At 39.0% G+C, this 20,490-nt stretch overlaps 2 protein-coding genes across 3 annotated transcripts; both read left to right on the top strand.

The window, feature by feature from the left end:
* The first annotated feature begins 354 nt into the window (after positions 1-354).
* LOC121957587 (phosphatidylinositol 4-phosphate 5-kinase type-1 alpha-like) lies at positions 355-10,949 on the top strand. Of its 2 annotated transcripts, XM_042506232.1 has the most exons (16): positions 355-484; positions 836-956; positions 3,068-3,102; positions 3,321-3,407; positions 4,564-4,694; positions 4,864-4,981; positions 5,261-5,413; positions 6,417-6,716; positions 6,863-7,071; positions 7,171-7,254; positions 7,406-7,454; positions 7,543-7,627; positions 8,719-8,889; positions 9,044-9,266; positions 10,127-10,205; positions 10,296-10,949. In XM_042506232.1, exons 2-16 carry the CDS (start codon positions 908-910, stop codon positions 10,299-10,301), a joined length of 1,779 nt encoding a protein of 592 aa, XP_042362166.1. In that variant the 5' UTR covers positions 355-484; positions 836-907; the 3' UTR covers positions 10,302-10,949. The 2 variants fall into 2 exon arrangements, with proteins under 2 accessions (XP_042362166.1, XP_042362165.1); XM_042506231.1 differs by lacking the exon at positions 10,296-10,949 and having other exon boundaries at positions 10,127-10,214.
* Positions 10,950-16,105: 5,156 nt separating this feature from the next.
* On the top strand, positions 16,106-20,224 carry LOC121957689 (26S proteasome non-ATPase regulatory subunit 4). Its single transcript, XM_042506426.1, has 10 exons — positions 16,106-16,172; positions 16,787-16,927; positions 17,049-17,163; positions 17,311-17,397; positions 17,524-17,592; positions 17,740-17,955; positions 18,252-18,360; positions 18,452-18,583; positions 18,678-18,730; positions 19,996-20,224. Exons 1-10 carry the CDS (start codon positions 16,147-16,149, stop codon positions 20,164-20,166), a joined length of 1,119 nt encoding a protein of 372 aa, XP_042362360.1. The 5' UTR covers positions 16,106-16,146; the 3' UTR covers positions 20,167-20,224.
* Positions 20,225-20,490: the final 266 nt, after the last annotated feature.

Genomic DNA, 20,490 nt, shown 5'->3' with positions numbered 1-20,490 from the left:
GATAGTTGAAATTTAAACATTTTGGTCACTTTGGTTTTTACTTTGCAAAATGGGGTTTTAAGTCATAGTCTCTTGAAATCGACTGCATTTTTAAACTACAGAAAGTTAATATAGTATTAACTGGCTTTGCATGTTAATGTTTTTTATTTGTTCTTATATCATTATGTACCATTATAAACTGTATAAATACAGTTCATACATGATATACGTTTGTAGTTATTTAGACGTGGTATGCCCAATAAATCCACTTTGGATGGTGTTAATTTGGAGGAAATATTTTCTTGGGGGAATGTGTTTTATTCTGAAATAAGATTTTCACCGGAAGTTCTGTTCTCGCTCTGGCTCTGAGAGCAGCCAACAGCAAACTGCTGCTTCCGCACTGCTTCCTTGTTTATTAGTTTTAGGGAAAACAGTACCTTTTGGGGCGAAAAAGATTAGTTTTCTCTCTCTGGAAACATCGAGAACTCCTCCGCAAGATCTCCGAGTAAGTTTGCTGTCCGTTTGTGTTGTTGATAGTTAGTTATTAACGTGACTAGGTAGGTTAAAGTTGTAAAAGTTGAACCAGAGTTAGCAGCTAGCTTTCTCGCCTTTCTGTTTCGTTAAATGTCGAAATCCAGACTGTCCTCCTGTCGTGCGAGCCTGTTACAACATGCGGCGGTCTTACCATTCATTTTCATTCAACACACAGTTAGCAGAAAGTTGCCGTGAAAAAAAGCTACTCTAGTAGTGTTTATTTTCAAATCAGCAGAGCCAGTCAACGTGGCTGCTGTCAATATTTGTGGCATGAAGTCATCTGAGGTGTTTGCGCCTAATGAATTTCTTTTTGTCTACACAGCTACTCACTGAAAAGGAGGGATTCAGGATCTGAGTTTCACCACAACAAGTCTGACTTCAGGTTTTGGTCTGAATGGCCACAGCTGCTGAGGAGCCTCCAGGGCTGCAGGGCCTCTCTGGTAGTAAGTACTAAAATTATACACCACATTTTCTTAAAAGGGGTAAATCAGATGTGTTTGACATGAGTTGCTCCCTCAGGTGATACATAGATTTCGGCCCAGGATATGGATCTTGTGGATGGACATGTCTTAGCATGCGAGCAGCTTTGCAGACAGTCACACAGATCTTTTATGAACTTAAATATCACATTACACCCATCTTCATAGTTTAATACCTGTGAAACTTGTAAATGTAATTGCATAAGTGATCTTTGATATTGTGTTTGCTTTTTGTTTATACCTGGTTGCCAAGCTATTAGGCACACCTAGCTGAAACTGAAGCAGCCCAAAACCTTTATGAAGCTTTTTTGGTTTTAAGTTTTTGTTAAAACCCTAAGGTCATATTTAGGGCTGTAATCCGTAGTGTTGTTGAGTTATAATGAGAGGTGTTACTATTAAGTCTCCTCATTAAAATAAATAAATGTCAGAGAAAAATAATAGAATAAAATGTTGTTATTGTCCCTGTACATTGTACAAAAAAAAAACCCAAACATGCAGTGCAGCTCTACACTAAAGCTGTAGTTGGTAACTTTTATGAGACTTACTTTTTGTCATATTTGCTGAAACAGCCATCAGACAGATAATCTGATACTCAGGTTCCCCTCCCTCCTCGTAGGGCTTCTAATGGCAGATAAAATGTTTTTTAGAAATATATTTTAGTGCACTGTTCAGCTGTGAAATGAGAAAGTTGCTTCAGCTGATGGATGGTGCTTTGGTTTGGTTTGACTGTTTTCAGCATGGCTGCAGGGTCACAAACTTTTTCATTTTACACCTAAACGGTAAACTTAAATATCCTCCTGAAAACATTTGAGGTTGAGAAACAGGAAGTCCATTAAAGAATCTTGATTCATATTTGATCCGCGCTGCGTAGTTGACAGTTTGACGCAATTCACAAGCAGTGATTGACATGATTAAGAGCTGCCGTAGAGATTTCTCAGCTCTGATTGGTTATTTTCCCTCAGCCGGTGAATTCTTGCAAATGTCATAGGATGCAACAGGAGGAAGAAACAGAGAAATATGATTTTTTTAAAAACATATGACATAACACACACACATACGTGGACCTGCCATACAGATAAATAATAATGATAAACATAAAAAGAAGAACTACAAAGAAGTGACACAACAGTTACCATTTGTACATTGTGCCAAAAGCAAAAACAAAAAATAATTAGGAAACTAAGTCATATATTAAGAGTCTGCATTGGTTTGAGCCGGGTGTACTAAAACTGATGAAAACTGGAAACTTTGTGGAATTTAGCAGCAGGCCTGAATAACAAACAGGCTTTGGGGGGGAACTCCAGCAATTTTGTATTATATTTCCATAAAGTCATGGGATTCACAAGAGACAGATTAAAAAGACGAATTATAAAACTCAATGCAACCGAAGCCAAAAATCCTGACTTTCAGTAACTTATATAGGTCAAGCTCTAAAGGTTCCCACAATATGAGCAATTAGATATTTTTATCAGACCCTCCTTACTTGGTAAAAACCCAGCACTCCCAGTTTGTAAGACATGCTATTTGTTTTGAACTTCTAGTCTTTTTATGGCATTGCCATGACAACATCAGGATTATTTTGTCTTTTGATGTAAAAATCTTTGTACTGTTAATAATTAACAAAAGACAACTGAAAAGTAGACAGAGTCACACCTTGTTTCGTTTCACTTTCTCTAGTGTGTTACTTGAAAGGCAAAAGTAAAGTAAATAGGTCTAATGTTGACTTTGGACTATCAGAAACATACATATCTATTCATTAGCCCTGTGTGAACTCACTTTAATAGTAATAGCATACTTATCTAATTCCTCCCACTGCACTCAAAGACCTGCAGAGTCAGTTCTGGAGGAGACTGTCTTCTCTCAGAGGTAATGAACGAGGTGCGTCTGCATGCGTGTTTCAGACCTGCACTCTTTGTTTTCAACATTAGGGAATGTTAGAAGCCGTTTCAAGCTGTGCTGTCTGTTATGAATGCATAGAGTCAGTGTGAGAGTTGCATTTGTTTGTTTAACTCATTTATTTTACTCCTTGTGTATTATTTTCTAATTTGTATGCATCTTTCCCCTTTGCATTCCAGATTCAACCGGGATTCGAAAAAATGCTTCTCCCGAGGTGAGATATCGCTGATTCGTTTGGAGGAAATGTGTAATCCAGCTCTGTGTCAGTTAGGAAACACACATTGTGTTCATCTGTACAGAATTTACGCATATTTAGCTGACACATCCTCTACTCCTTCCTCTTTGATACATGAGAATATTGCATGTTACTGCAGTCTTGCAATGGGTTATTTTCCTTTCCTTATTCTGCCTTGAACTTGTTTGCACTGACAGAGTCCGAGCACCAGTATGTCCCCAGCCATGAAAAAAACTATCGGCCATCGTGGAATTGATCCCACTGGGGAGACGACGTACAAGAAGGTGGGATATTATCAATCGCTGACTGACACACATTTACATTCACTTCGAGCTACAAATTACCATTATTGTCATGATCTATTCCATCAGCCAATTATTTTTTTTAACTAATCACTTTGTCTGTAAAATGTCAGGAAGTAGCAGTGGTCTTCCCTATTGTGCGAATTTATACCTGGTGTTGGTGTGTCTGCATCACTCTGCAGTAGTTTGATTCATTAAACACACCTTAAGCACTCATAAAACATGGCTTACTAGCGAAAATATTAAACAAAAGTACAAAATCAGCTCCATTTTAACTCATAAGATTCACCAACAGAACAATTGACTTACACTAGACATGTTTTCCCCACACATACACCACGCTTACATTTGTTTTTGTTACTCTTCCTGGAATCTCCATTGCTTTCATTAACAATATTTCATTTACTAGATTTGCATAAATACACATAACGTTCACACTCACAGTTCGACTAAACACATTACAACACCAATACAACACACAGCAATCAACACAAACTCAAAGTCTGTGAAATACATACAGTAGCTCTACATATATGATTTATTTCTTCAGTAGTTGAGAAAAAAGTGCCTGGAAACGTATCGATTCAATCCCAAGAAAATCTGTTTCATATTTTCAAGACCAACAAAAGTATACATCATATATATATATATATATATATTCCCTATTATATATATTCCCTGTGTAAATAAATACAATCTTAACTTTTTGTGAAAACATATTGTATTACTTTCAGAAATTAAAAAACCTGGTAATTAATTCCATGCCACCATTTCACCTTTACCTGTGAAATAAACAAAATTAATAGCTTTGTGTCCACTGAGGGAAATAGTCTTTACTAAAATAAACAGGAAGTCTACGCTGCTGCGACAAGTAGTTGCATTAATTGGGCGGTGCATATCAGGCTATGGCATAAGGTATGCGTCTATGCAGAGCCTATACTGTAGGTACAGCGTTATTTCAACCTTTAGAAGTATAAGTCAGCTTTGCATGTGAAAATTTCAAAATGAGCTTAGAATTATCACCTGATGATCTGCAAAAATTACCTGCCAGTGTGGCATATGAACTTCATTAGTTGTCTAACAAAGACAGAACTGCATTTGTCATCTGATACATGTCAGTTTGTTCTGTCTGTTCCAGACAACATCATCGGCCCTGAAAGGTGCTATCCAGTTAGGCATCACGCACACGGTGGGCAGCTTAAGCCAGAAGCCTGAGAGAGACGTGCTGCTGCAGGACTTTGAAGTGGTGGAAAGCATCTTCTTTCCCAGGCGAGTCTTTAACATTTTGAACCAAAGTGTTCGAAATGCACCATCAGATTTTTCCATCATTGTTGAAAAAATTAAGTGAGTGATGGAAAATATTTGGTCAAGTTTACCTCTGACCTCGCCTCCCTAGTATGTGATCTAATCCTCTGCCTCCTGTGTCTTTTCCTGGCAGTGAGGGCAGTAACCTGACACCAGCTCACCACTATGGAGACTTCAGGTTCAAGACGTACGCTCCAATGGCCTTCCGCTACTTCAGGGAGATGTTTGGCATCCGGCCTGATGACTACATGGTATTCTTGTTTACTCAGCATCTGCCATGCTCAGCAGTTGTGCAAAGATTTCGGAGAACAGTTAAGATCTGAAGAAAGGGGAAAAGCTGTCAACTGTGAGAAGAATGGTGTGATTGAGGAAGCAGAAAGAGTGAAACAAGAGAAGTGTGAAATAATGGGATGTTGACACACAGGGGGTGGAGCTGCTGACAGTGGAAAGGCACAGCTGACCTGTTTTTAACCTGTAAGTCTGTGTTGTTTCTATCACATGCTAACTACTGTGCTGCGGTTTGGTTACAGTACTCTCTGTGTAACGAGCCGCTGATCGAGCTGTCGAACTCCGGGGCCAGTGGATCTCTCTTCTACCTCTCCAGTGATGATGAGTACATCATTAAGACGGTGCAGCATAAAGAGGCAGAGTTTCTGCAGAAACTGCTTCCAGGATACTTCATGGTAAGATCTGATGAGTGGCTTCAAATAGCAGATGGTATCTGCAGAGTAAATGTGCAAATGACTGTCCCACACAGTAAAACTATTAACTGAATACGTCGGCCCTGTCTACACAGTACAGATATTTAACCCTCCATTTAAAAATTATATTCTGCCCACACAACCTTCCTTCTCCTAAATATCTTCGTCCACACTAGAATCCAAAAACAACATCAGACCTTTGTTGGCGTGAACTGTCTTCCACAGTCTCTCCTCATAAACAAAGGTACCACCTACTGGAGATTTCTTCACTTTTGATTCCCCTTCAATATTCAATATAAGGACAAAGGCGCTCAATCAGAGATACATGTGATGCTCTTGACATGCTTAAGTTTTCCTTCAACTCCTCATTGGCAAGAATAACCAAGCCTGATCACAAACTACAGTTTCTGGTGGACTTTAATCTGTTGACTTTGCTAGTGGATCAAATAATGTTGGGCAGCATAATATTCAGTTTGTCTGTGAAGGGGTGCAGCAATGATAAGTTTGAGTGTAAAGTGGTCCTAAGACCAAGCAGTGCTAACAAAACGTAAACAAATTGGTTGACCCCCATTTTTGCTGTTGTCCCTGACACATGCTCATTACACAAAGCAATGATGGGCATGCACGAATTGAGACGACATCATTGTTTCTCAAGTGCTCTGTCATACACGTCTACACGGACACACAGTAACAAGAGTTTTGAAAATCTACACCTGAGAAGGCATTTTCAAAACATCTCTGATTTAGTGACCTAAAATTCTGTTAACGTGTGTTTAAGAGGCCAAAATGTAAGGAAAATATAATATAAAGATAATATAAGAAATAATCAGCAACTATTTTGATAACAAATTAATAGTTCCAGTCATTTTTTAAACATTTATTAGTTAACCGCTCATTTCCCTTCCTGGTCAGCTGCGGCACTGATACTTGTTGTAATTTAATTTAATGTCAAACTTTCTTCCTTTTCTACCCTGTTCTCCTTCAGAACCTGAACCAGAACAAAAGGACCTTATTACCAAAGTTTTATGGGCTCTACTGTGTCCAGGCAGCGGGTAAGAACATCCGTATTGTAGCCATGAACAATCTGCTCCCGAGCGCAGTACAAATGCACCTCAAGTTTGACCTAAAGGGCTCCACCTACAAGCGACGGGCATCAGCTAAGGAGAGGGAAAAGGCCGTGCCCACGTACAAGGACCTGGATTTCATGCAGGACATGAGTGGTGGGCTGTTATTGGAGGGGGACAAATACAGTGCTGTTTGCAAGACCATCCAGAGAGACTGTCTGGTAAGGCCTGCAGAGTAAAGTGAGGCTATGAGTGTGACATTTTCAAAATAGTTTTGAAAAGAATTCTGTGAATGAAAAAAAAATTCTTCTAAATGTACTTGTTATAACTGGTCTCACTGTTCTTGTCTATCTTGATTTCCATTCAGCTTTTGCAGAGTTTTAAAATTATGGACTACAGCCTTCTGGTGGGAATCCACAATGTAGATCAGGCTTGTCGAGAGCAGGCCAGTGAGGAGGCGGTGGCCGGGGCTGCGGACCAAAGGAGGCCACAAGGTCAAAAGTCCCTGTACAGCACTGCTATAGAGGCCATCCAAGCTGAGACAGGGAGAATGGGATCCCATGACACAGAGGACAAGTAAGTTACAGTGTTTCAGTGGCCAGTAGAGAGCTCATGTTTATTGAGATTAACAATAGAGCCATGAATGATATTTCTTTTTTTATTTTTATTTTGCAGAACTGGAGGAATCCCTGCACGAAACCCAAAAGGCGAGAGGCTGCTGGTGTATATTGGTATCATTGACATTCTGCAGTCCTACAGGTAAACGACACACATATTTGTCTATCTATAAACCCCTCGTTTATTCAGTGACACTCACATAATGTCTACACAGCCTGCATAGCAAAATCAGCAGCTTTAGCATTCAGGCACAGTACTGAGTGTAATACAAGCTCTGTGTGTTGTTTTTCAGATTAGTAAAGAAGCTTGAACACTCGTGGAAAGCTCTGGTTCACGATGGAGTAAGTTATCACCACTGGCCTCAGTTAACTGTGTTTTAAATTACAAGATGTATACTATATAACCCCTGTAATATTTCCTTTTCTGTAGGATACTGTATCAGTGCACAGACCGAGTTTCTACGCAGAGCGATTCCAGAAGTTCATGTGCAGTGTTGTTTTTAAGAAGATCTCATGTAAGTACATTGTATTTTTATGAGTTTGAGTATAAATAATGTGAAACCTGTGGCGCAGACCTCTCCTGGTTCTTTTAGAGTTTATAAACTGTTAATAGCTTTCCTCAGAGGAAATGTATAATTGTCTTGGACATGCAAAGTTTAAAATATAAATACAGAGGCTTAAATATGCTGCCAAGAACAGAAGATAGCTCAGTTATTATTTTATTAAAAGGCAGTTCCATTGTTTTACTTCATTTGTTTTACTTTTTTGAGGATGTATCATTCTGTATCTTCTTGGTAGTGTTCCCAGTGTCTTCAAATCTGAACATTAAATTTTAGGTTAGGTTATAAGTACGTATGTTTTAGCATCAAAATGCTTTTTTCCCAAACCCTCCTAAAAATGTTTTTCCATATGACCTGACGTAGGTTTCTGCACGATGACATTGCTACATATAAACAGAAAGTAAACATACAGAAAGTCTCTAACTTGAGTCACTGCATTGTGCTAATGGCTGAGTGGCTGTTTTCATTCAAAAAGCCTAGAAAAGAATGCAAATGGAGTAGACCTTTAACTATTTAGCAACAGCTGGGTGTGCAACATTACTCTCGTTAGAGACTGCAGATGAAACCGATATCCGCTCCCTTCAGACGACTATAAGGAGAGTTTCCAGAGTAAAGGAATAGCTGTCAGTTAAGGCAACTACCTGTTGGATTATAAATGTAGTAGAAATAATTTGTTAATCTTTATTCTGTCGCTGGCATTAAAACCATTTTGGACATAGAATATGTGATCACATGTCTGCTGATTAAAAAGGAGAGTTAAGGTAAGAAGGTTGACAGAACATGAATAAAGGGGTTGGCTATATACTAGCTTAGTCTTCAACACATTATATGGCCAGAATATTAGTGCCCCTCGCTGTCGACCTGCTCTAAGCATGGATGGGTGGAAGATCAAACAAGACGCACTCATTCTTGGCACCATGATTGCGTCACCACACCCTTTGTCACGCCTCTCTTCCCACAGCGAGTGCACCGACCCCAAAATTGAGCCCATAATGTTATTCTCACTTAGTGGCCTCTAAATAAAGATTTTTCCCTCTTGTTTTCAGTAAAGACCTCTCCGTCTAAGAAGCGCCGTGCAGTGACACATGGTCCTTTGAGAAAGACACCGGCCTCTGGGCCTCCTCTGTCGACCCAAACCAGCACCACCAGCAGCCAGCACTATTCACTCCAACAGCAAGTCAGCACTGAGACCAAAGAAGACACCGAAGGAGACACTGGTAGGAACTGGAATTAAGATTTCAGGTTTCAGCTGGAGTGCGGAAAACAAGGTTTTCTCATACCCGGAGAGATTAAGTCCTCCAGCTTGTACCAGCATGAGAGTCTCTTCTTTCACAACAGAGTATTAACATTTTTCCCTCCCGTTTCACTCAGCCATGCAGTCAGGTCGTCCTGACCTCCTCCCAAAGACCTTACCGCTCAGCGATGCTGTTGGCAACGCTACTGAAACCACCATCTCCTCCTCCCCCTCCTTGGGAAACCCTGGATTTGCTCCCACAAGTCAGTCTCCGCCTCAGTCTCAGGACACCAGCAAGTCAGTGGGTGTGGAGTTGAACAGCACAATGAGCAAAGAACAGGAGCACAGCACGCCCAAGAGGTAAGAGGGAGAAATACACGTGAGAGATTCTCAGCAGTATGTGCATATTAAAATCTGTTCCGTACTTCATGGACTATAGTTAAGGATTAGATGTATAATGTAGTACAGACAAGTGAATGAAAGACCTTTTTTTTTTTTTTTTTTACATTTTATGTAATTATTAGTTTATCAACTGAGAAAATTACCAGCAGATTAGTCGATAATGAAAAATATTGTTAGAGCCTGTTTTTACTTGATATTATCATGTGTCTTAGGTGATCTAATTTCAAGAGGACAGCTCTATGTCTGTGTCTTCACACAGACATAGAGCTCCATAAGCGTCTCGAGTGACCACTTTTGTTCTGATCTCACCTTCCCACTCTAAACACGGGTCATTTCAGTTTGCAAAGACCAGATACGTTGTTGTTTTAAACCAGTGGGAAGTTTTTTCTGCTATATGCGAACTTGCAGCCTTTATTATATTATTATTTACTATCGCCCTCTCTCTGTATATCATGAGACCACCAACATAAACATTTCTGAACGGGTTTAAAAGCAGAGTCAAACCGTCTTATTGTTGGTGTGAGTTTGTTGAGATGGTTTAAGCTGCTGTGTTAGCTCACGCCAACCGGGCAGGTGATGACTTGACCACTCCGTGGGAGGATAGTGGCCATGGAGACGGTCCTTCAGCTCTGCGTCAGTGTGGCAAACATCTACATCACAATGATCTTTTTTAAAAAAATAAAAGCACAAAAACTTGGTTAAAAGCTAAAAAAATTTTTATGTATATTGAATTGGCCTTTTTTACACATGCACAAATACAGTGTTTCATATTGTACAAAGGTTAAATTTACTAACACTGCTCCTTTTGTTGCTTGCAGAGCTCAGTATGAAGAAAGTATCGGTTCCGAGGATGTGATCTCGCTCAGTGACATCGTTCCTAATGCAAACAAATGCTCTGTAAGTTAATAAAATTTCTCACATTTATTTTGGCACTTTTTACATAAACTTAGTTGTTTTTAACGAAGTTCATCGCTTTGTGGTTTTCAGGTGTAGATGTGGGGAAGAGATATAAGTTCAACCAAACTCAACTCAAACTTGGAGGATTTTATGGGCATGGATGAAATGTTACAACCCCCCTTTGGTGTGACTTGAGGTACCACAATTGAAAAAGATGTTTCAGCACAACCAAGTGGGATATTCAGTGTTTTTTGTTGTTGTTTTTGCACTTTGATTTCTCAGCATGGTATGAGCATGTAAGTGGGTGGTTGTGTTCTGACACTAGTGATTGCGGGAACAGTAACATTGTGCTTATCGAACACTATTATTCATCTCATAGGAATGCTTCTCTGCACAACCAAAGATTGTTGTTTTTTGACACTGATGTGCTCAACTCAGCCAGCATTCAATGTAGAGTCCAACATGGCGACTTTGCCTTATTTGAGAACATCTTTTTTTTAAGCGTTTTTATTTTCAATATTTGCCTTTTTTGTAATTAAGTCCTTTTTTTTACCAAGTTGTTGTAGCATGTATGCATACTTGGCTCTATAAATTTCGGTCTCATCACCCAAAGGCCTGAGCCAAACGTATTGTTTCAGCTACATGGTAGACTTCAATGCTTTAAAGGCAAAGTTCACCCTAAAATCAGAAAGACCTATTTTTCCTCTTACCTCTATTTATCAGTTTAGATTGTTTTGGTGAGAGTTGCCGAGTGTTGGATATCGGCTGTAGAGATATCGGCCTTCTCTCCAGTATACTTAGAACTATATGGCACTCGGCTTGTAGCGCTTATAGTGCCAAAAAAATATTTGAAGAACTCAACAGCAATGTCTAAAAATGTGTTTAATCCAGACTTTGTTGTAAGCACTTTCATTTGGAACTCGTTTCTCTAGACCAAACTACACCAATTGAATCACTGCGCAGAAGGAAGTGTGTATCTACTCATGGAAGCACAAGAGGCTTGTGCTCATGACAGCACGAGATGTAAGCGTTAATGGCGTCCACCTCGGCTGAGTTGTAATGTTTGGGCCCTGACGGTCACCATTTTTGCAGTGTGTCCTGCACCTTTGGCACTCTTTAGCTGTTATCGGCATATTGAAATGATGTAGGTGAATGAAATCACTCTGATTGGCAGATCAGTTCAGTGCATAAGAAGAGAAAAAGAAGTGAAGAAGTAAACAAACGACTGAAGTTGAGAGAGAGAGATAAAAACAGACTTTGTTATGTTATGTAGAATTATATTTTTAGCTATTGAGCTCTTAAGCAGAAACTGTATGTAATTGTTTGTATTATTAACTAACGCACAGTAAATACCATTTGTTTTTTTCTACATCGGGTGTAGTTGTTAATGTGCTAACTGCCGTCTTGAGTCCGTCCTGTCGGTCTTCCAGTTTCCCTGTTTGAATGACGATAAGACTACTACTGTCTGCAAGTATAGAGAGTTATTTCCTCTCACAGGTGTAGAATATACATGTGAGTTGACCTTTGGCTGTAGTCCTTGTTGTGTGTTCAAGTACAACTTTTTGGCCTAAATACAGGTAATGTGAGGCAACGCAGCAGTCGGCCTTAATTGCCACTTGTTCTTTGATGTTGGTTTGGTGTGTCTGGGCCTTTAGCGAGTTTAGTGGTGCTGGGTGAGCTAACAATAGATGCTCGCTTGTCTCTGTGCAGCTTGGTTGGTGTAGTTTGGGAAAGAGAAAATAGTTCTGACATGAAATTACAAGTGCAATCTGGTTCCATTTTATATGATAGAAAAGGAGACGTCTCTGCAGCTAATATCTCCATCTATTGCCAACTCTAACTTAAATAATTTAGATTGATGAAAGCTCTACAGGACAGTGAAAATATGTATTTCTGATTTTGGTGAACTGTCCCTTTGATACAAAACCATGTGACTTGGACTGGGAACACAGTTTTACTTGGTTTTTTTTTTGGTTTTTTTTAGAAATTACTGTAGTCATACTGGGTAAGCTGCAGTTTTTTAAGTCTTCATGAATGCAAATCATGCTGGAAAAAGAGGTGATCCTCAGCGTGCGGTTTCTATTTAACCAGCTGTTCTCTCTGATGAACCTGTGCTACTTTAAAGACTGTGAATCCAATAACGCCACCTGGCATGTTCAGGTCAAAGGGTTTTATTAAAAGGAGATTTTTTTTTAAATACTTAACCACTGTAGGATCTGATATCAGTTTCAGGTGTTAGTGTGTAGACTGGCTTATGTCCAAATGTGACCAAAGAACTGATATTCAGATGGCTGTGGACAAAGCCGTGAGCTGGGGCCTGTCTCATGAAGCAAGACTTGTGAGTTTGTCAGCTAAGTTTATGTAAGTTTGGTCTTTTTTTCAGTTTCAGTGTTTGCTCAAGCTCCAAATACGTTTTGTTGTCATAGCAACCAATGGACCAGACCAAAACTGCAAGGGGCAGTGTGTGTTTTAAGGCTTTTGGATCATTTTATACAAAATACCTCACTGATCATTTGTGATGGGGGAAAAATTGAGTCACCGTTCTTACAAGAGCCTGATGAACAAAAACACTGCACTCACTTTAAAGTGTAATGTACTAAAAAGCATGATATTATCACATACGTGGTACAGTCACTTCATAATAGAGGCAAAGTCGCTCCCCTTCTGGTGTCTCCCACTGGACCTTATTTCAGAAAAAGATACGTGCTGTAATCAGTAGGGAAAGGGAAATAATTTTTTGACCCTTGCTGAATACTTCAAACTACAAACCGTGGTGTAATTGCATTGTCTTAAAGTATTTCTATTTGTTTTTACACTCTTTGAAGTAGGCTGCTGCTAAAATGTTAGGAAAAAATAAAAAATATATAAATTCAAGAAAACACGGATTTTAGTGATCTATTGCTTTACTCTTGAAGATTCTTATGTCAACCACATATTAAAGCTGATATATTTTCACACTGATTTATCATGTATTGCCATTAGTATTTGATCATTTTCAGCTTTCTATATCCATCGGGGCATTTAGTATTTCCTAAACATTACTATATTAACTGATTATGTTAATATAGGTTTTGTTGCTGCAATTTCGCCACAGGTCTGTTTTAACCCCATCTCTTATTAAATTCACTTCTGTTGATTTGTTGAAGTTGCTTGTGATTGGCTTGTAATTACAAACCGTGCCGACATGTGCCGGACCAGTAAATCCGGTGTGAACACAGCCAGTTCAGGTTATCCTTAATTTCCAGTGTTAGAGGTCCACAGTGTAGGATTTGGGGGAATATATTTGCAGAAATGGAATATAATATTAAAAAATATGTTTTCATTTGTTTACCTAAAACTGAGAACTGCTTTGTTTTTGTTACCTCAAAATGAGTCAGTTATGTCTATAGGGAGCAGATCCTCTTCCACGGAGTCTTGCTTCTACAGTAGGCCAGTTCAGGCAAATCAAACATTGGCTGTATATAGGACCTTTTGCTTTTTGCCTCTATATGCCTCAGCCACCGTAGTTCTCTTTGACGCTTGGCAGATGGTGTAAGTTTTAGTTGGTTGCAATCTGCAACCTTACCACTAGATGGTACTAAATCCTATACACGAGACCTTTAAGTATAGTGAGGCTGATAACTTCAAGAGAGATTTGGTGAGACAGGCCCCAACTATGGTATAGTTGTAATTTTTTCACTAGCAAAACATGGTGATGGCTGCCTGGTGCTTAAAAACTACGAAAGAAAAAAACGTGTCTACTAAAGGTTAGGCGTAGCATTAGTCGTTTGATTCAAGTTGGCTGTTGGACTCAGTATGGGTGTGACATGGTTCAATTTATATAACTGTTTGATCTTTGAAAATGCAGATATGCATTAGAATTGATTTTCAATCTGTCAGAATAAAAGAAATCGGTAATTAATTTGAAAGATGCTTCAACTATGCAACAAAATTCGTTGTTTACAGCATATATATTTGTGAATGAACAGGCAGTGCAGCACATGAAATGATTTGACAGTTTTTCAATAAGATGAACAAACATTATTTGGGTATGTCAATACATCATTTAAATGGTTTGTGGTCATTATTTTATTCTAACGTCTGTTCTTTAAAACTGTCAGACAATGCTCTGCCTCTCTATGTCAAATGAAATTATGTCTTAATGTAAAAACTCCAAAATAGTTCCACATGCAGCCTGTGAACCAAACATGTACATGTTAATATGTATTATAGTATTTATTGGTCTGGTGTCCAAAATGTTTGTCAGTGGTGAGTATGGATTAAATATGTGCCTTTCTCTAGCACAACAAGCCTTTATGTAAGGCTGTTTTACTGTTACAGAGGAAAATCCTTTGTTCTTTGTGATGATTTTGATTATAATATAACAACTGTTAAACTGTCCTGTAATTTTTCTGTATACTTTGTGAACTGGTTCTCACTTGCCTTTTAATTATATACAACAAATGTGTGCACATCTGTTTGCAAGAATCTCAGCCATGCCTTTTCAAAGAAAATGTATTTGTATGTTCTCTCTCCTGCTCTATTTGGGGATTTCATGTTTTTTACACTTGTATCTGATGTTAATAAAGAAAAAAAGACACACTGATTTTGCTTGATTAATACACATTATACACATCAGCTTTTTATGTCTCAGCCAGCCCTGTTTAATATTGTTCAACACCTTTTTACAGTTATGAAAGACAAAATGGCAACGCCGTTATCAAATGTGAAATTTATACTTTTTTTGTCATGGGATTTTTAAAGAAACATAACACCACATTTTCGAGAAATAATGTTAAGTCTTACAATACATGATTAGCAAAAAATTTTCTTGAAAAAGATCTTGAGGAAGGTGAGAACACAGTGCCAAAATTGATGTAAACTGTCCTTTCAGTATTTATTACTGAAACAGCAGTTTGTGTTTGTCTTTTTAAAATTTCTGCATGTAGCAACTGACGGGGTAATATTGAAGTAATTTTGAAAGATACTTCGTTAACCTCATTCATGAGAAAGTATTTATGAGAAAGCATCTAGACTTAAAAGATCCTTTGTTTAGACAATTAACTGATCATCTTATAACAACAAGCTAATTTAAAAGTGCTCAGTATAAGACATTAATACAGTGGCCCTGAAGAGATTAAAAAAAAACAAACCACACAGAATATTCACAAAATTTTGTGGATTTCATGTTTTGTGAAATTTTGTTTTTTAAATATGTTCTCTGAAATGTCTCGTTTTCTACAATATTGTGTTTTCTGAAAGGTAGTTGTGTGTTTGTTTTTTTTTAAATGACGTATTTTGCGAAATGTTGTTTGCTTGAAATGTGCTTTGTAACGTGTTTTGTGAAATGTCATGTTGTGTTTTGCGACATCTTGTTTTGCTAAATGTTGTCTTGTCTGTAATGTTTTTTAAATGTTTTTGTGGCTTATTTTCTTAAATATTGTATTTTCTGAAATGTGTTATTTGAAATGCCATGTTTTGTAAAATGTTGTGTTAAGTAAAATGTTTTTTTTCTGAAATGTGTTTTTGCCCTCATTGCACCCTACATTAAAGGTTATAAATAAGATTCAAAAGGAAAAAGGTACACAAAATAGACCAGGAGGCTGACTTTAATGCCATGGGAAAAAAACCCCACAAAAAAACACTTACAAAAAAAAACTTTTCAATTAAAAAAAAAAAAAAAAAATCTCTATTGTATTCTTTTTATTATGAGCTACTTCCTCGACAGCTGAGCAGTTAACAACCACTTTAAAATATATAATTTAAAGTCCTGAAGGAAAGAAAATGATAGTGATGGTGACTGGAGTTGAGTTTTATTGTCAAACTGTTCTACTCTATTCTATCATCATCAAGTAATTACAGACTACAAAATCTGACCAATCACATTCCGTTTTGTTCAGCGTTGGTCCAATAGTCTTTGAGCTTGTAAGCTTACGACAGAAAGCAACAAGAAGTTTCCAAAATGGGGCTTGAAAGTACTATGGTCTGGTAAGAACTCTACAAATATCGATTTTGTGCGTAATTGCGATCTGTTAGCGGTTCATACGAATACATAATAATTACTGACTCTGTTTTGGAGTACTTTGACCTGAATTTGGAGAAAATGTCCCGGTTACCGGGCTGATAAATGACCGTTGACGGTTAGCCGGGCTAACGCAGGGTCGACCGGCTGAGTCATTGTAGCTAACGTTAGCTCAGGTCTCCTGACTTAATAAAGTATTTGTTTAGTTGTAACATGTTCAGCCACGTTAATGAAATGTCATTTCATACAGTGCTGTGCCTTCAGTCGAAATGATCAACTGACATCCCCGAAAATTTGATTGTTTTGACCAGGGACTTATGTGGTCCTGTCGCTAGCCAACCGTGCTAATGCTGTTTTTATATCGTAGCTTTTTGACTCTATTTAACGCATACTAGTTTCTTCCCCGGTAAAGAAAACACACTTTTCCCACAGTAATATGATTGTTTAAAGTGACTGAGTTGTCCTACTAATATAAACTAGCTGCCAGGCCTATGCTAACTAGCTAGGTCTCGTCTGCTATTATAACTGTTAACGTTAGCTGATGCATCTGATCCACGTTAATCTGCTGTTTTCCCCTCAGTGTGGACAACAGTGAATACATGAGAAATGGAGATTTTCTACCAACGAGGCTACAGGCTCAACAGGATGCTGTCAACATCGTTTGCCACTCCAAAACACGAAGCAATCCAGAAAACAATGTGGGCCTCATCACTATGGCAAAGTAAGCTCCTCTCTAAAAGAGGATCTAAAAATCCTTATATCACTTGAACAGCAATTAATTGCACAATTAGAAGTTCTATACATTTTGGCTGATTGTGGATGTTTGAATTGTTTTTTGCAAGTAACTGTGAGGTCCTGACCACACTGACACCAGACTCTGGACGCATCCTGTCCAAACTCCACGCTGTCCAGCCCAAAGGAAAGATCTGCTTCTGCACCGGCATAAGAGTGGCTCATGTGTGTAACTTGGATGTTTCTGACTTTTATCTTTGTTTTTCAAATTTAGAAGAATGCATATATATGGTAATAATTTTAAATAAACAAACAAAGGGCTAATAGGTGTTTTTGTGTGAGCAATGTTGTCATTTTGTGTCTCCTGTGTAGCTGGCCCTAAAACACAGACAAGGAAAAAACCACAAGATGAGGATCATTGCCTTTGTTGGGAGTCCCGTGGAGGATAATGAAAAAGATGTGAGTCTTGTGTCACATTTTTTGCCTAATCCCACAGAGTAATGTTTTTCTATCAAAAATACACCATGGGTTTAACTCATTCTCTCACTGTATGTCTATTTAAATCTCAACCTGCTCATTCTGCAGCTGGTCAAGTTGGCAAAGCGCTTGAAAAAAGAGAAAGTGAATGTGGATATTATCAACTTTGGAGAAGAGGTGAGGAATTCTTGGTTTATCTTCCATTGTACTACTATAAGGCAACATAAATATTACATTTCCTTGGATCCATACAAGACATTTCTTATAATTCATAAAAATAAGTGTTTAACTTGCCTTGTCATCTGTGTCCAACTGTTAATTCAGGAGCTGAACACAGAGAAACTGACTGCTTTTATAAACACTTTGAATGGGAAGGAGGGGACAGGCTCCCACCTGGTCACAGTCCCTCCAGGACCCAGTCTGGCTGATGCGCTGCTCTCCTCTCCCATCCTGGCCGGTGAAGGAGGCTCTATGATGGGTCTTGGTGCCAGCGACTTTGAGTTTGGTGTAGATCCCAGTGCTGATCCAGAGCTTGCCCTGGTAAGCAATATATAGATGTGGTTGGTGTTTATTTCTAATCTTGACTTCATAGTATTAGAATTAGCAAAATTAAATAAATGCATGGCTTTTCTCAACTAAAATCTCATTTCAGTAGAGAGGGCTTAATGAAGACAATGACAGGCTACTAGCATCCTTGATAGAGGGCCAAGAATGCAAAAAAACTGAAGATCTTACATGCTCAGAGGCTTTGTTGGAATATTTTTTTAAAAAATAGAGTGAGATGATGTTCCCTTTATCTTTATTTCTCACTTTGCTGTCTCTGTGCATTCATTTAGGCCCTGCGTGTGTCCATGGAGGAGCAGCGACAGAGGCAGGAGGAAGAGGCCCGCAGAGCCGCTGTTGCTTCTGCAGCTGAGGCAGGCATGCCCACACCCAGCGCAGATGGTAATTGGAGAATTGACAGACAGTTACTTTTACTTATGACACAGTGCTGACTTGATAGAATGATACTTAATTTTGATTGATTTTCTCACAGAGTCAGAGGAGGCTTTATTGAAGATGTCAGTATCTCAGCCTGAGAGCGGCACGGCAGTGCTTCCTGACTTCAGCAGCATGACAGAGGAGGAACAGATAGCCTACGCCATGCAGATGTCTCTCGCTGGAGGAGGTAGTTCCATTCAATTATCATGCAAATGTAGGCTCTTGCTGTCAGTTACAGTTGCTGGTGTGTGATAACGTCTTTTTATTTGTTCTGTGAACAGAGTATGGAGAAATGGATACAGAAGCCCCCATGGACACTGCAGAATCAGCCAAGGTGAGTCGTTATATGATGTTTTAAATGAAACTGTAAAGTAGTTGTTTAGCAGGGCTCTCCTGGGCCTTGTGTATTTTCAATAGAGTTGCAAAGGTGGAGAGGTTATTCCTGGTATCCACAGTCCTTGAAGGAAATGTGAATCAGTATTTACAAATGTGCGATCTCATCAGAAGATATCTGTTTCTTTTATTAAAAGCAGAAGTCAGGCTTGTGCGCATAGAACTGTGTATGACTCCCAAGGTGGAGTCAGTAGGAGCATCTTATCATGGAAAGTTGAATCATGTTGTGTGTGCTGCAAATGGTAAGTGTGAGCTAAAGATTATGCGTAGTAGAAGGACACTGCCCAAAATTTCAAAGTCCCCTGAGTCTCTATCCCATTGGACTGAAAGCCCATTTCCTGGACAGACCGTTGACCCAAAAATAAACACCCATTTCTACGAGGTCCCACTTCTCTGAAAATTAAACACTCCCTTTATGTTAAAGCTTTGGTTCTCTGACAGAACCTGATTGGGCCCGACCTGACCTGCCAGGTTCAGCCTGTAATTTCTCACTATTCCTTCGGGCTTGAATTGGGTCAGGTTCTCGCCAAATTAACATTTGTTTATTTATTAAAATTGTGAAACTGTTCTGAACTGTCTCATGCTTAAATGGCACTTTGAAGTCTTAATGGATTGAATCAAGACAGAAAGTGAGAAAGAGGGTAGAGAGAGAGAAAGTGATGGAAAATGTGGAGAACCGGGGGAGAGAGAGAGAGAGTGCAAGCGAGAGAGGGATGGACACAAGAGAGGGAGAAAGAGGGGCTGGAATGCAAATTTCTTGGCAGTTTCTGCCTCTTCCTCCCCAGCTGTGTAAGAGATGTAAATAACATGCATTAGAGAGCGGTGATCAGCATCTGTGTGCTGCATCACTTTATAATATAAAATATGTAATATATTGTGGGACTATTTTTTACATTCAGATTCTTGTTTTTAATTGGGCTTGGGCCCAAAAAGGCTGCCTTGGATCAGACTGGGGTAAGACAAGTTCAGTGTCTCAAATGCTGTAGGGAAACTGAAACTAAATGCGGGTGGTGTGTATTTTCCGAGAAATGGGACTTCGGAGCAACGGGCATCTGTTTTTGGGATAAAGGGCAGACAGAGGAATGGGCTTTCGGTCCAGTGAGACATCATTGGGCAAGTGGGGGATTCAGCATTTTGGCACCTAAACCTAATTTTCTGTATTTTCTGCAATCCTAATTATTTGTATTCGCTACTGTTATTGAATAGGAGGAAGATGACTATGATGTGATGCAAGACCAAGAGTTCCTTCAGAGCGTCCTAGAGAACCTGCCTGGTGTCGACCCCAACAACGAGGCCATCCGCAACGCCATGGGCTCCCTGGCCTCCCAGACAGGAAACAAGCCAGAAGGCAAAAAGGATGAAGAGAAGAAGAAGTGAGGAACAAAAGACATGGACACAGTCTACAGATGTTGACTAGAAAAAAATTAAAAATCAACAGTTGCAGACTAATGCAGGATTACGTTACTATACAAAAATATTGGTGATGCATCGTCGGACTGATAGCCCAGCATGAGACCTGACATTTAATACCATTGTTGTCTGTCAGACACTCAAAAGCACCAACATAACAGTGATAAATTACTGAATGACTCGTGCATAATCGGACTGCCCTGTGACATAAATTGATATATTCCTAAACACAATTTGGGCCATCTCAAATTGCCTTGTATGCTCTTTACCCCACGTTTTGTCCACATGGTA

The sequence above is a fragment of the Plectropomus leopardus genome, chromosome 18, assembly GCF_008729295.1.
Source record: "Plectropomus leopardus isolate mb chromosome 18, YSFRI_Pleo_2.0, whole genome shotgun sequence".
Taxonomy (NCBI): Eukaryota; Metazoa; Chordata; class Actinopteri; order Perciformes; family Serranidae; genus Plectropomus; species Plectropomus leopardus.
Note: the sequence above shows the minus strand (reverse complement) of the source record. Positions and strands in the feature narration are given on the sequence as shown.

Coding starts and splice junctions, on each gene's coding strand:
- LOC121957689 (XM_042506426.1), top strand. CDS start 16,147: ATGGGGCTTGAAAGTACTATGGTCTG. Junction 17,593..17,739: donor TTATCAACTTTGGAGAAGAG/GTGAGGAATTCT, acceptor CTGTTAATTCAG/GAGCTGAACACAGAGAAACT. Junction 18,584..18,677: donor GATGTCTCTCGCTGGAGGAG/GTAGTTCCATTC, acceptor TTCTGTGAACAG/AGTATGGAGAAATGGATACA.
- LOC121957587 (XM_042506231.1), top strand. CDS start 908: ATGGCCACAGCTGCTGAGGAGCCTCCAGGGCTGCAGGGCCTCTCTGGT. Junction 4,982..5,260: donor TCCGGCCTGATGACTACATG/GTATTCTTGTTT, acceptor GTTTGGTTACAG/TACTCTCTGTGTAACGAGCC. Junction 6,717..6,862: donor CCATCCAGAGAGACTGTCTG/GTAAGGCCTGCA, acceptor ATTTCCATTCAG/CTTTTGCAGAGTTTTAAAAT.